Raw genomic sequence first — 17,134 nt, forward strand, 5'->3', positions numbered from 1 at the left:
TGGATATAAAATAATATGGTACAAACATGTGGAGAATCTAACCATTGATAGAACCCCAATTATGTTACTAGAGAAGGAGATCTCAGAGCCATCTTCATTTCAGATGCCTAAGGGGATTATCAGGCATCGAAGGAGAAGCCAGGTTAGAAACAAGTAGGTTTGGGGGGTTGGGAAGTTTATCATGGAAGGGTTGGTATCTGATTCTGGCCAAATCAACAACATATGGAATATTGAGGTCCTGATAGATGACTTGATTTGTGACAAAGTAAGGAGCATTAAGGATTTAACGAGGATTTTGGACTGTAAGGATTGAATAAGAAGGGAATTCGATGGTTTAGTGGAGCCCCAAAGATCAACTCCGTGTGTCCAGATAGGCCTTATTATAGTCAAGTAGATCAGTCTTTTGTAATGGATGGGAAGTTTACATTGTTTGACTAGTAAATGTTGTAATAGTCAGAATCGACGAGCAGTTTCCTGTCTTTTCAATCTTATATGAGGATTCCATGTCAGTTGTTTGTCCATATCAGATCTGTTCGACAGAAATGAGTGGGGTATTAATAAAGGATACTGTGGGGCAGGAAGTCAAGGGTTTACGACGAAGGGTAAATATGATTTGGTGGGATTTATTTTAATCCTCCAGTTTGCACCATTCATAAAGGGTGGTGATGTGGGATTGGAAGGTTTGGGATATAATGGAAGGGCCATTATTCATTGACAATAGACATGATCGAGGCATACATGAGTGAGGATAGTGTTAGGATGGGTTGAGATCGAAAGCCTGTTCTACATCAAGAAAGACTCCCGAGCAGCACATTCTGCACTCCATTGAAGATGAGACATCAACCACACAATGACATTGCTGGATTGTGGAGTGGGATGTTCGGAATCCAAACTGGTGATTTAGGATTATGTGATTGCAATCAAGGATGGGTTAGCATTTTAATTTGAACTTCAATTTAGAGCCTCTTCAAAAACTATGTTTATAATTACTTTTGCCTAGTAAATTTCTAAAAATCTCTTGAATTTGTATTCCGTCTTTGCTCCTGCACCTTGATAAAACTACATAAAATTGTCCAAGAGTAAATATTGTTTCCTTCGATGTTACAAATAAACTGACTTTTTTTTTCTAACTGTTTAGTTAGAAGTTTTAATTCTTTAAGTTGTCAATTCTATCCCTACTTATCTTTTTACTAACTGTTCAGGACGTAAGACTATAACAGATTATAAGTGACAGTAAGACTATAAGACTAGTTGATTATTCTCTTCTTTAACAATTTCTGTCTTATAAAACTTTTTAATTTGTTCTTTTTTTCACAAAATGTGTTCTTCATCAGTTAAACTCGATTTTTTATGACTAATTTTTATAATTCCACCTTATGAATAAAATAAAATATTAGATGGTGAACACTAAAATCTATTTTATATAATAGGGAGAAATTATTTATATAAAATGTGTTCTAGGAAACAGTTGATAGTGCATTATTTTTATTTTAGAACTTGATAATGGGAAAAAAATTCAAAAAGGATCAGATGTGAGATGAATAAAGAAGTGAAGTAAAGGGTGTTATTATCGAAAAAGAAAAAGAAAGAAAGGAAAGAAGGAAGGAAGCTTTACCAACATATACGATGCCCCCCTTTACCCTGACCAAATATTGATGAAAACAAAAAAAATAAATAAATAAAAATTAATGCTTCATTCTAGAGAAATCTTGAAAGAATTCCCATAGTTAGAAAAAAATATAAAGGTATTCTACAAAATGAAGGGCGAAACGAGATATGAGAATGATGCATTGAATTTTTATTACCTTCAAAACCACCAAAATCGTATAGCTAATTTATTTTTGAAAACAGCTTGAGCAACAATATATATATAACAACAACATTCATATAAAAATAAATTATTTATTTACATTATACCATTATTAATAAAAAAATAAAATTAAATTAAAAAAAAAAATTTTTTATCATGCAATGATAAAACATTTTCTACAGGACTATTGAAATTCAATAAGAGTATAAAACTTATAAATAATAAATTCTATGGAGCTTATTGATGTTTTTCATAACAAAAAGCAAGTGTTAATGTTAACTTCAACAAGTTACTTCAAGGAAACAAAATTATTGGTTCCTGGAAAATTTGGTAACTGCAGCTTATATTCCTTAGCAAGTTCGAAGGGCACGAATCTTCCTCCAAGATAGTGATATTTTCCTTGAAATGATTGTGCACATAGTTTTGGGGCAGTTAACGATATGAGCATTTCAGGTTCAATGCCATCTCCGGGCTTACCTTTTTCCACATCCCATCCACTCGGAATGTCTATACTACAAATAGGTTTTACTGTTTTTCTTAGTGCTTCTAGAAGAGGGATAAATGTTTCTCTAATAGGAGGCTTAAAACTAAAACCAAAAACAGCATCAATAACTAGATCATATTCCTTATCTATTATATCTTTATCTAAACAATCAATAAATGGGATATCTAATGACTGGCATTGATGAGTTAAATTCTTGTACAATTCTTTTTCAGTTTTCTTCGGGTAAAAAATTGAGGGTTCATAACCGTAATGTTTTAAATGTCTGGCACATACTAGTCCATCACCACCGTTATTACCCGGTCCACAGCAAATTACAACTTTTTTTTAATCAGAGTAGCACTCTGCTATAGAATTTGCACAACTGAGACCTGCAAGTTCCATTAATTGATCAACACTAAACTTGTATTTATTGAAAAGCTGGACATCAATGTTGATGGCTTCTTCTTGGTTTAGAAATTTCACCATTGTTCTATAAAACACTGAACGATGAACAACTGTAAGAAAAGAATTAACTTTATTTAAAAACATGAACCTCCAACAAATCCTAAAAAATTATCACTCTTATCAATCCCGGTATAACCTTCGCCAGAGGTAACTCCATCAGTCTCAAACGATGCTATCTCTTGGCTAACTTTTGAATCTTAGAGGTATATTATGCAGACTATGAATATTACATTACTTTCTGTTTGATTTGTTTCTTATTTATTAGTTATTATCTAACTTCCTACAGAAGTTAATAATTTAATTTGCATTTATAAATAAAATAATTTAAAAATATATTTATGCAAAATTTAGAACCTGAAGTTTTTTTTATTTATATTGATTGAAAATAATTATTTTCAATCTAACATGACTAGTTGATGTTAAATAATAATATAGAAGAGTAGTATATATGGGGAGATGATGATGGATTGAGGTGAGTGAAGAACACAAATAAAAAAACTTATTTATTAGTGCCAATATTTTGGCCAGGATTTCAAACCTTAGAACAAAAACGAGATATATACTAAGGTATATTTAAGGTATATACTAAGGTCATTAAGATGAATTAGAGGAATTATGGAATGATTAGAAAATAATAAAACAACTAACATTATAAATACAAATAGTATTGAAAGACATGTATAGTCTAAGTATTATAAGAATATAAAGGCTGTATGAGAAAATTAATTATAAAATTAAGTAAGAGGAAAAAACAAATAATAAAATACATATGAAAATCTTATCAGTAAATATATGTACAAAAAAGTGAGAAATATGTGTGTGTGTGTGTGTGTATATATATATATATATATATGTTGGTAATTAAATATGCAAGTAAAGTTTTACTTATGTATGTAAGTTTTAACATATACAATTTTAATACATTCACTTCATTTATTATTCTATTGCATATATTTACATGGTTTATTTGATAAATATACATCAAACATTTGTAAGACTTTACATAGTTTATAAAATTTTATACCTACTAAATAAAGGAAATTGAAAATACTTTTTTGGACATTTATATTGATTTAATACTTTTTTTTTAAAATTTATACAATGTCTTTATGCAGGGCTTTAGCCTCGGAAATTATCCTCGACTTGAAGTCTGCATATAATAAAAATCTTGTTGTTTTAGTCATGGTCAGACTATACAGTTTTGTTGGATTTTTATGTATAATTTATAATTTAAACTTAATTATTAACTAAACTTAAAGTCATTTTTTTCTACCTGGTAATATGCACAAGAGGTAGTTGGTTATTTAAACTTCTACATATAATTCAAGGGTGTACAGACTATAATTTATATTTTATTATTTTAATGTAGCCTCATTCCTGTTATCAATTCATTAAATGTTAATATTTAATTCCACTCATAAATAAATGGATGGTTAACTAGGTTCTTAATTTATACAATACTAGTATCAAGATGAAAAGAAATAATAAATAAAATACGAAATAAAGGGAAATGAAAAAAACAAAAAAAAAAACATAAATCTTAAAAGAATAGGTAAATAATGCAATAATTGATATTATGGTGACTTCATTATCATAATATCTGGCCCATCTTCATTATATGGTATAAATTAAAAGATTGCTTCTGAAGGTGGAAGAATTGATTTTGTAATAAATCATTTATTTATTTTTCCAGATGGTTGCTGTGGGTTAGGAACACCTTAGAAATAACAGGTAATTAAATTATTTTTTAATATTATTACATTTATTTTAGTAAATTTATGTTTGATGCCGTAAAAGTTTAAAGGTGTCTCTGCACGTTTACCAAACAATGGAAAATTCGTGCAAGCGCTAGCATGTGGATGGGTTAATTGGACTGGCTGGACCAAGTTGGCCAGAAATTGCAGCCGCACCGTTGAGTGTTGGTTTTTAAGCACAAATTAAAGGGCACTTGTACTGTATTCACATCTTTATTTTCTGTTTGCATTGTTTTAGAACTACCTACAGATGAAAATTTGTGCTCTTTGGATTTTAATTAACTAAAGAGTTTCCATTATATATCTTGGTAATTAAATTAAAAAAGTTCCTGATAAAAGTTCTAGAACAAAGGTTAAATTTATTTCTTGGTATTGGATTTGCTGCAAGAGGCAAACAGGTAGATCCAGCATAAAATCGATCGGTTGAATGCCCTAGTACCAATGAACGATTTTAATTATTTTTGTGCTACAAAACTGACATTACATATATTTTCCAAAAATCTGTTCGTAATGCAGGAAACCCGAGGTCATCTTCGGTTTCACCATACCAAAAACATAACGATCAGCCAAAATTATCAAATCAATTTTTAAAAGTTACTTTTTTTTAACCTTTGTAATTCAAAATTTTTAATCATTGTATTTTTATTACTCTTAATCGTAAGTAATTTTTAAAAAAATATATACTCTTAATTCCGATCTTTTAGAAGGAAAATATAAAAATATAGTTATATGAGTGCATAATAAGCATATTTTGAACCTTGTGATGCCAAAGAAATGACGAAAACAATCAAACTGATAACTAAAAACAGCCTAATAGTCATCTCAAAAACAATAACAGACAAAATGATACCATAATTTTAATATTGAAAAATTATTAAAATAAAATAAATGAAATTTGATATTTTAAAATTAAATTCTCATATCTAAAAGATAGTTTGGGTTCAAATGAAAATCTTTAATATTTAACAGATAGGAGAATTTTATTTAAATTTTATAATATTATAGACTCTTATTCTCAGGGCGGGGTTCTAGGCAATCAAAACATACACTTTTACCATTAATAATACTTAAACTAATTTATATATTTTTTACAATGGTATTCAATTTAAGGTAGAACAAAACTAACCAATTTCATAGAATCTACTTTTGATGATTGATGATTTTTGATATCTTCTTTTCTGTAATAATATGTCCATCTGTCAACAATGGCTTCCAGTCCTTCCCAAAAAGCTATGTCTAACTCCAGTTAGCTTCCAGTTCTTCCCGCTTCCAGCCGATGGACGTCATTGCACAAGGCAATTCAAAACAAGAGTCCTTTTTTCTTCTTGGGTGACTTTTTTGACTTGATGTCTTCCTTTTTCAAGATGACTACCACTAAGAGTTGCATAGGGATCTACAGGACATCCTGCCTCTAGGCGATGTCATCCATCTCCCGCTTAAGCAACGAATTCCAAAAACTAAGTTTTCTTCCTTCCCCTTCTCTAGATGTATGTTCTCAACATCGATTGAAGCACTACGGTTTTAATTTTTTCCTTATAATTTACTTTATGAATAATTTTCTTTAATACTTGTTATTAACTTCTATTTTTCTTAACTTTACTGTAACTACAATTATGATGGGAAGTTAAAATAAAGTTTTTTAAAATATTTGAATCTGCTCAACATGGCCGCGATTCAAAGAACTTTATGCAGGACTCCATCTTGGCTTTGTTTTGAATAACATTTATTATAGACGATGAAAATTGGTTAGCTTGCTTTTAGGTTTAATACTACAAATAAACATGTTGAAATGATAAATCACATAAAACCTACTAAAAATCATTTATATATAAAAAATAATTATTTACTCATAAAAGAGGATATTAAAATATATATAATTTCAAATTATGAAAAAGATGATCAGAATTGCGGTCAAAAGAGAACAAAAATAGTTAAAAACTATTTACTTTCCGACATTTTCCCTTACTTACTACTTATCTTTTCAGCTTTACCTAAATATTTGAATTTTCAAAGTATTCAAAGGTTTTGTTTAATTCATATATTCCCTGGATTTATTCAAATGAATAATATTGAGGGATATTATTAGAATGGATTATAAATGATTTATTTTTGCTGGTAAGACTGATGTGTACTGTATTTATAAGGGTATTTGAAATAAATGTTCATGGTAAAAAGGAAAATAAAACCTCTATTCTTGATTTATTAATACAAAAAAAACTGATTTTATGTGAGGTTAAAGACAAAAGTGTGAACAATATAGTTTAGTATAATTAATGAATTAAATTTTGCTATTGGTTGGATTGGTATATTTTTTAGGATGACAAAAGATATTACAATTTCACTTGGCTAATGTTTGTTGTTGATTATTGAAGTTTTCTCTGAAGGTTGTTCTTCAGTTTCTTCTCTTCTCTCAGTCCCTCTCTTATTTTTCTCTCTCATATCCTGGCCTTACCGCTTTCGCTTGGGTGAGATATAGAATTACTGACTCATATTGAATATATTACACATAAACTAAAAATGTGCTATAGCTCTGAGGAGCTTTGAGTTCAGAAATTTGTCCACTCTAGGCCTGTTCAGAGTCTTGGGTCCAGTTTGCCAGCTAGTTCATTGTATTGCCAATAGATGGCAGGAGTTTGATGTCCTCTTCAAGTAACTAATTATAATGTTGAGTTTTGAGTGATCGTCCTCAAACAGTTCAAGTTGAATTTTATGGCAATTGTGTGGTTTATTTTATGCACTGTAAGTATTTTTTACTTTTTATACCGTTCTTACTTTAAAACTAATTAAAACTTCTTATCTTATCATTGATTGATTTCAAGTGATGAGAGAATGTACATTTGTAAGTAAAATGGTTAATGATTTGAAAGAAAAATACGATTGTGAGGTAGCTAAATAATTATATGATACTATTACATATATTTACATAATATTTGAATTGCTTTTATATTGGAAGAAGACAGTTGACTGTATGAAGTAGATTGTAGGAAAATAGTGTGGGAGGCGGTCGATAAATGTATCAAAATAGTAAAAGAAAACTATTTATTGTTAACCAAGGTTTCGCTGCACTTTGAAGGGCTTCGTCAGGACTAAATGAAAAAGACAAGATACAAATATCAAATAATTGATAGAACACGAATTGACATTATAGTTAGAAGCCTTGCAAATTGTGGCGAAACCTTGGTTAATAATAGTTTTCTTTTACTATTGGTACCTTTATTAACCGCCACCTGGACTAATTTTACAATCTTTTATATTTTTCCTCCATGTTAAAGTGTGTGTATTTTCTTAGTGGCTTGAGAAAATGAAACTCATATATAGAAATATTAAAGGACAACAAAAGGTTGAATGTTTGTATCTTCCCAAAGATCGTGAATTTAATAGTACATTTTCAACTTTTGTTACTCCTGCATATTTCGACCAAATTCAAACGTTTTGATTGGCAAATCTTGAATTTATAATTTATTGAGCTTTTCTCTTATAGCTTTTTACTTTCACTTATCTATATAAGTAATATGTAGTAAGGAAAAGTACTAAGATCGTGGAAAATTTTGACATCTAGTTTTCAGCGGAATTATACGTTTTGATATTCCCTGAGTCCAAATGACTGCGAACAGCCTAGCTCAAAATGACAAGTCGTTCGAAACTGAAATTACATATTTAAGGCAGAAAAATACCTGGAATGTGATAGCAACCTAGCAACCTTTTCGATAAGATTGACCAATTGTAAGTGCTACTTTATCGATTTTTCATATTTTTGCCATTTTTTCGAAAATGACTCAAACTATTTTGATTAATTTCTGCTTTTCAATAGAGAATTAAATAGTCTTAACTGTCAGTTTCTTTTATTAAAAATCTGAACAGATTCATCGGAAAAACCGAGACCTACATTACGGCTTCGTCATCTTTTGTTTTACTGATATATTCTAGAAGGAGCAAAATTTATATACGTTATTTTCACCTCAAGTAACCCTTAAATACGAATTTTTATAGCAACAGAATAATCGCCTTCTTTGGTATTCTTATTTATTTTTTTTGGGGGGGGGAATTATGAAAAATAGGTATAACTTCAACAAGAGCCCACTAATCTACACAAAACTTGAGGACATAAGTGGGGGAGGGAGAGGAGAGGAGGTGGTTGGTTAAGTAAAAGATGAGCGATGGTATGCACTGTATCAGATTTTTTTATGATAATAAAGGCACATGTACTGTAAAACATTTTGTAACTGCTGTGTTATAAGTAAATATAAAATATAAATGTATATAACTTACATACATATCCATGCTGTATTCTGTTTCTCGTTTATACACTACTCGCGAAAAATAACAGGATAAATAATGAGTTTTATGTGTCAAGATAGCTGTGTTAGATTAGATGGTTTAACTCCAATTAAAGATGTGAGGTACCCAATACCCAATATCTCGACAATGTGCGTCCATAAAGGTTAGGTAGCTGGTTAGGAAAAGAATGGGCAGGGTGAGTTTTACAGGAACTAGCCGTAAATGCTCAAAGGTTGAAAACTTTATTCCCTTGGGATACTAGCCTAGTGGTCGTAAAAGGGATCGTATGTCCTACGGGATCTAGCCGTAAGACCTTACGAAAGGAATAAAAGGTATAGGTAGGAGGAGAGATTCAGAGAAGGCAGAGTGGAATAAAATTCAATATATAATTCCCAAAATAGTATTAAAATGTACTGATCCACTATATTGTTACTCACTGCCTCCCAAGAGAAGAATTCCCCGAGATGGAAATATCAAGTTGCGCTTGGTCAACTCTCTGGACTATTAAGCGCTATCGAGAGTTGCTACGTGTAAGACCTTTGCTTTTAGTGGATCACAAGATTCTATTATAATGTTTATTGCTTCTAATAATAAATTTATGTATATTAAAATATATTATATGATTGTAAAATCTGTGACTGTTCCTTTTAAATGAAAGATTCGAATCAAACTATAATAATATGAAAGGAATATGGTCCGGGTGCGGTCCAAAAAAAAAAAAAAAAAACTCAAATAGTAGAAATATACTATTTTAAAATATTCTATTTAAAATAGTATATTTCTACTATTTGAGTTTTTTTTTTTTTTTTTTTTTTTTTTTGGACCGCACCCGGACCATATTCCTTTCATCTTTACACACGGTCAATCAATAATCTTCCTATAATAATATGGATACTTGCGATTGTAATACTAGTGCCCCATGTGGCCGAGATAACAAAAGGCACTCACTGACTGGCAGCTTTGGCCAGAGGTAGTCTTCCTTTCTTCATTCCTATTCTGTAAATTAAACCATCAGTGAGTGCGGAGAGCCCTCCGGTAGCCGAGGAGAGGGTAGATGGAGGGACATGGAGGACAAGAAAAATGAAGCCACCTTCCGTTCATATCTGATTCTCACTATCACCATCCATCATCGCCATTAATCTGCAGTTTTCATAGCCCCCCAATAAAAATTTATTAACATCAATCAAAAATGTTTTGTTTTGAGATCCGCTAGGCCGCATTTAACATGATAAATCATTTAACATTTAAGACAACATCATGAATACTCTTAGTATAGATCAGCAGATAGCGGTGCCCCTAAACATGTTTATATATTTGTTTTGGACTGAATCACTTATCACCCAAGTAAGTATGAGACCTTCATTGCGTATTTCACTTCCGGCTTCCTTTCAGAACGAACAAATATTTCACTTCCGGGTTATGCATGTCCTTTTTCTAGAACAAGAATTATGTATTTTTATATAGAATATTTGAACGAAATCTAACTAGAATTATTTATTAAAATTTAAGATTATTATTTACGTTTCGAGCAATATTATCTCATTCCTACCTCTCATTTAGTATTTCATTTGCTCAATTATTGTTACGATTTTCAACGGCTATGAAGCCTGCGTAGTAATTTTGTATTTTTTTTTTTTGGAAATATGTAATTTTAAAAAATTTTTTATCTAGATATTCATCAGATTAAGAATCAAACGAGTTATTTACGGCTAAAGATAAAAAATAAAAATTAGTCTATGTTACATAATTATTTTTATTTTTCTGATATATCTCAAAATATTTGAATTTGTACTCTGAATCAGTTGAGTATAGAAAGAAACCAAACGAAGCTCCTTCGGGGAACCGAAGTTTTTTTATTTATCGATACCCTCCCTTTGTGTGGGCCTAAGTTCTCCCCTACATCCTTTATACTCTAGTTCGTACTCTTTCAAGGGTTTTCTTAACTCTTCGAGAAGTTTCTTTGGGAAGAAGTTAAATTGACTATCAAATCAAAACTGTGAACAAAAAAAATCTTTTATTTACAACTCGACATTGAGTTAAACTTAATCCTCATTCGTTTCAAAATGGTTGCAATACTACTCCTTAGTATATTTACATTTATTGGTTATATTAAAACTACTAATTAAATTTTTAAAAAAATGTTTTATGGTTATTATAACAATAATCATAATTTTAATAATAAAAAAAAAAATTAAATCTGTACCACTACAACCCATTAATGGTCAGGAGGTACTTTATAAGGAAGTTGTTGGGGCCACAGCCTGGTTGTCCTAGGGACACCCTTACACTATGCCCAGGATGAGCTGGGTTCTACGGACAATTAGTTTGGGTTTTAAACATTGTTTAGATAGAGGGTGAAAACAGATAAAGGATAAGTAGAAATAAAGGATTTACTGCGTTACTGTAACAAGGTAAGATAAGCACTGTTGTATTTATCAATAGTTAATTTTGCACTTGTAACTGTCAAATAATGTAAAATAGACACTATGTTACATACACGATACACTAGGAAAGAAAACAAACTGGCACATTACTTGGTAAGGTCACCATGACATAGTTATCTCTAATTTAAAGAGGTCATATTGCAGTAGATAGGAATTACCTTTCCTAGCAGAGGTTCTTACACTGTTTAAATACGGTGAGTTTAGAGTTTATAGAATTAGCGTAATGGAAGAAAAGTGGCCTGAACCTGTTACTGGACTACGGTTGTGCAAGGAGGTGATTTAGTCAGAATCATGCTCGACCGCCAGATTGTTTCCCAAATTAAGGTATCCATTTTATGAGGCTGAGTGGACCGAAAATCTTAATAAGAAAAAGTCATAATTTCGGGTTGCAATGATCATTAGTTTAACATGTTAAATGGAAAAAGTGGTTGTAAATGAAGAAATATTTCCTTAATAGGTCTGATAAAAGGAGAATGACGTCATTCAACAGACCAGCTGATCTCGCCATCGTATTATTTGTTGTGTTAGGTTACTTGCTTGTAGTTTGTGTTTTAATTATGTATTAGTATTGTTTTCAATGTTTTTAAAAGCAATGGATGACAATAATAATAATGTAATGACAGTCAATTGGCTCATCTTGATTCTCTTCCTCACAAGTCAGAAGATCAACAAGGCACTCTGTAGCCAAACTCTCACACAAATTCCACTTTTCACTCATTTTAGGCATGATGCAATAAATTATTTAAATCCAAACTTAGAATTAAACAATAACGTGAAGTTTTGGAAGGAAAGGTTATGAAACAAGTCCGCTAGGAGCTCTTATACATTTAACACTTAATATGACTTTAAATAGGGATGCTCACAATCCTATACTTATTACATTTAACATTGTAAAACATTTTACATTTAACACAACATCATGAATACCCCTATACTTCAGTTTCCATGTACTGACCACACACGTTCCTTTTACTAGAATTAAAAGAATATTCAAATGAGAGAGTGAAAGGTGTATATTTTTTGAGTGAGAAAGTGAAAACATGCTTTTTGAAAGGTAAAGAAAAATGTTTTTTTAAAGAAAACATTACCCTTCAAAACTTGAACCAGTATAATATGAATATAAGAATAGAGTTATCCACTTCCTCATTATTGAATATTTTGTTTTTATAGTTATTGTAAGTAGGTTATACATGAAAAAGATTCTACCAGAGAAAGCCGAGACAACCCGATATTTCCTGATTACATTACGCCTTATTTATATTATATATTAAAGCTCTGTATTCTCGAGAAACCCTAAAATATGAATTTTAATAGCAAGATGTAGATAGCAAAATATACATTTTTTTCTTCACTAGTCTATAGATTTATTAATTTATTATTATTTTTTTTTTTGATATTACAATAATAGTTGTAACTTTAACATGATTCCATCAACCTGCACAAAATTGAGGTACGTACGAAAGGTGTTAATTAAAAGTTGTTTGATGCTCTCACTGCTCCAAATTTACCGATTGAGGTAATAACCATTTAAAACAGTCGACTGTTACGTGATTTTGTTTGAGTACTCACTCATCCGCCAGGTGGAGTGACAGTTATGAACTGGTGCCACCAATTTAATTTTTCATTATAAACAATTAACACGAAAATTATAGTAGGGAAAATCTACAGTAAGCAAAAGAACATTATGAAATCATAAATTGAACGAGATCGGCGTGATGCGGATGAAGGATGTGACGAGGACAGAATGCATCATTGTCGGCGGAAGTCACATCTCACGTGGACCTTGTCGGTTATACAGGAGGCACCTTTGTTTTGTAAAGCGCTCTTGTTGAAGTTTAGTCATTCTTCTTTGGAAATTAAGAATACTTTTTTTGTAATTGTGATTCTATGAAAATGATTTTTGCATTAAAATAACTTTTTTAGTTAGAATATGATTTTTGTTTTAGGAAATTTTGTCTTGTATAAGCGCGTTAGAGGTTAAACTGGACCAGGTGTATGATTTACATATTTTGAGATAGTTACCCATATACTCCTATCCTATTAACATATTATTAGTTTTTGTACTTCGTTTTTAGCCCTTATAAAAACAGACTGTGTGGTGTTTGCACTATAGAAAGAGAAGAAAACCGGACTACCTCCCACGTTCCAAGTGGCAAAATCCGTACTATGGCCTTCAAACTCTATAGTTTATCTGGGCATTAAATCGGATCGCCACATGACACTGCCAGGTCATTATTACATGAAGACCAAACGAGTCCGTCTCAGATCATACCGGTTACACCACCCTTTTATTATCACCCGTACTCTCACTAAGGCCCAAACTCCAAATTTATAAAAGCATTTTGAGACCAGCACTTCTATATGGTGCTCCACTCTTCACCTATCTCAGAGAATGGATACAGTACCATATACAACGCTTCCAGTACACAGTGTTGCGAAAGATTATGCTGCCAACATCGCAGAAGAAGATGAAGACAGATCAACTACACGAGCTCTTCGAACTCTGTGCCTGAGTTCATCCAACGCAGGCACATAAAGTTTTTCGACTCTATACGGCACCAAAGAAATCTACTGTTCAGGACCCTTACACCAGTGCCTCCTCCGGTGCGTTGGCAACAAACCAATCAAAATTCAGATACAACGTACCAGGACACGTATTTTGGGAATACGTTTTTTTAAGGTTTAGTTTAAAGTTCAAAACCAATGTGTGCTCCAGCACATTATAAAATTCAAAAACGCCCACTACAATAAATTTACAACTCAAAAACTCCTTAAAATGTAGGCTACTACAGAAGAAGAAAACAGCGCAGAATCAAAATATATATTAGCATAGATATTCATGCTAAAAGCTATAAATTTCAGAAATAGGGGTTATGGAAAAAAAAATCAAAACAGTGGTGCATAATGAATAGTAATTTATCGTATGAGCAACTTGTTTACCGTCATTCCTTTACATTGCTTTTTGGGGTGTTAACTCAGTTCATCACATGGAAGAAAAAAAAAAAAAAAGAAGTTTTCTATTATTAAGTTGTTCTTAAATAGCTTTATCAAAACAAATGCTATATTAAAAAAATAAATATTAAATGTTTTCCATAAATGGTTGATGAATTCTTCCCTGCTATATCCCAGGAGCCAAGAGGCAATGTTCCCCCGGGAGTTGGGCCTACGTGGGCGGAGATACGGTGTAGGCGAGATCAATATTTTTGACTCTGCTGAAATAGTGTTTTGCTGTTTCATCTTCACTACCTTTGAAATATTCAAACTCAAACCTTTGCCAGGTTATTGTGCAATTTTATTATTCGCAGAATGTGATTTTGTTTTAATAACAGGTGTAAAGGCGGATAGGGGTTTAAAAGGAACCTTTACTAGCCACCGTAAAGGGCAATGAAAGTGAAGGAAAAGCAATGTCGAATTTTGTTAACATTGTATTTTGAATAATTTAACATAATAAAATAAAAACCTTTGAAAAAGAAAAAAAAATATATTTACATCAAACCTTTGTACTCAGGTTTAACGTTGAAGTCTAGCGCAGGGGTGGCCAACTTTACAGTATATAAGATTTACTTTACATATTAAAAGTATGTCCCGATCGACTTACATAGGTGCAGAGTTAAGCAAAAATTATTGGATTGACAAGAGACGAATAAATTTTTATTCGAATAAAAATACGACTAAATAAACCGAATACTTTTTTATTCGAATATTTAAAACACTATTTCAATTGAATAAAAAATTAGTCGAATGAAAAATTATTCGAATAAAAAATTAGTTGAATACATATTATTTGAATAAAAATTTGATTTTTTTTTAAATTCACTTATTTTTTTACCACCTTCAATTTCAAATGTATGAGGGTTCTATTTCACATATTCAGACGAGTACAAAATGAAAATGGTATGGATTTTAAGATCCCATATCGATTTATTTTAATTTCTAATACATAGGGGCCAATTTTTAGGTTTCCGGATATGCAGATTATGAAAATGCTATCTATTTTAACTTTCTTGATTTCTTTACATGTTACGGTCCCTTTATACGTTCTGAGGAATGCAAAATATGATAAAGATATCGATTTTAAGATCGCGTATTGATTTATTTTTACTTTTCTGATTTCTAATATGTTAAGGTCCCTTTATACGCTTTGAGGAATGCAGAATATGAAAATTATATTGATTTTAAGATCTCGTTTCGAGTTATTTTTACTTTTACTTAATTTCTATTATGTTAGGGTCCCATTATACGTTTTGAGGAATGCAGAATATGAAAATGATATCGATTTGTGATCGCTCATCGATTTATATGAACTTTTCTGATTTCTAACATGTTAGGGTCTCTTTATATGTTACAATATATGCCAAAAATGAAAATGCTATTGATTTTATGATCGCGTACCGATTTAATTAATAAAAGGTAAACGTCATAAACTACCTAATGGTTCAATAAAATAGCTTTAGTTTTAGTGCTATTTGACATGTTTATGTCGAATGGTTTTTGAGAAATAAATCTCTCAAAATAAAATCACAAACTACTGATCTTAAAATGCATTTTTTTATGAACTGTTGCTTTTTAAGAAGCTATATCTCGAGACCTATTAAATGTAAATAGCTCTTTTAGGGCTCATATTTTAGGAAATTTACTCTACTTTAAATTACGTTCTTTTTGGTTTTCCAGTGTTGTTGGTAGTTTTAAAGATATAGAGCTCCGAATAAAAAATTAATTTTTTTTAACGTTATTAAAAGGCCACCATCGTTTACTCCTTTAACTTTACTTGCCAGACTCATCAATTTCGACTAGTGGGTATCCTAAATTGGAGAAAAATCTGGTGGTTGAGCGTGATCTTGAAAAATATACCTCCTTGCACAAGGTCTTGTAAGAGTATTTTCTTGCAAAGTACTGCACCCATAACCTTTCATTATTGTAGCAGTTCACATTATTTTTATATAAAACCTCATTTTAAGGTTACCTTCCACAGCTCCATGGTTGGCATGGGATACATGCACTACTATTGGGCGAATGCTCAACAAATTTTGATTTTCGTTGGCTCTAATCGGTCAACTAGATTGCTAGTATATTCTGAAACAAGAAGAGGTCGAGATCCTGAAAATTATTGTATGAAATTTGTTTAGTTTGTCAATACGTACTTATATACTTTGGGCTACACCTCTACACTGGGGGATCGAAACGTCGGCAAAGAAATAGTTGGAAACTATTTTTAGTTCCTTTTTTACCGCACCCCCGACAATATCCTTCATATTCAATTACAGTCAATTATATTAAATAAAAAATTATTTGAAAAGTGAATCACTGAATATTTAAATTATACTGATTGTTTTTCTGCGTCTATCATTGCAATTTAATAATAAAAGGAAGATGGTCCGGGTGCGGTCAAAGAAAAAGTCAAATAGTGATTAAACTATTCACATTGAGCCCACGGTTTGTCCCACGTTGCAGCGCTTCATCAGGGCTAAAAAAGATACACATGATGTAAATACATAGTGATGTAAACATGAATTAAAAAAAGTAATCGAAAAATCAAAAATATGTACAATGGAACGTAAAAATTAAATAAGAATAATGAAAGGTTATAGAAAATAAAATAAATTCTTTTCAAATTTAACGTACTTTAGCTGTCATCCCCATTCTTCTCTATAACATCCAGTCAATAAAGTTCATTTTCGCTCTGACTTCTATGTTATTATTTCCGTTTCCATTATTTTTCTATAACCTTTTATTATTCTTATTTAATTTTCCTTTATTTTTACACCATTTAAGTGTTAGCCCTGATGAAGCCCTGCAACGTGGGGCGAAACGTTGGCTCAATATAAATAGTTTAATCATTATTTGCGTTTTTCTTTGACCGGGTACGGAGCATCTTTCTATTATTAATACACCGGTCAAT

General features: G+C 31.1%; 1 protein-coding gene across 1 annotated transcript; it reads right to left on the reverse strand.

The window, feature by feature from the left end:
* Positions 1 to 1,882: 1,882 nt before the first annotated feature.
* On the reverse strand, positions 1,883 to 2,915 carry Naxe (NAD(P)HX epimerase). Its single transcript, XM_014431754.3, is given in 1 exon segment — positions 1,883 to 2,915. A coding segment is annotated over 1 exon segment (744 nt). The 5' UTR covers positions 2,844 to 2,915; the 3' UTR covers positions 1,883 to 2,099.
* Positions 2,916 to 17,134: the final 14,219 nt, after the last annotated feature.

The sequence above is a fragment of the Halyomorpha halys genome, unplaced genomic scaffold (assembly GCF_000696795.3).
Source record: "Halyomorpha halys isolate HHAL.00 unplaced genomic scaffold, Hhal_1.1 Scaffold1000.1, whole genome shotgun sequence".
Lineage (NCBI taxonomy): Eukaryota > Metazoa > Arthropoda > Insecta > Hemiptera > Pentatomidae > Halyomorpha > Halyomorpha halys.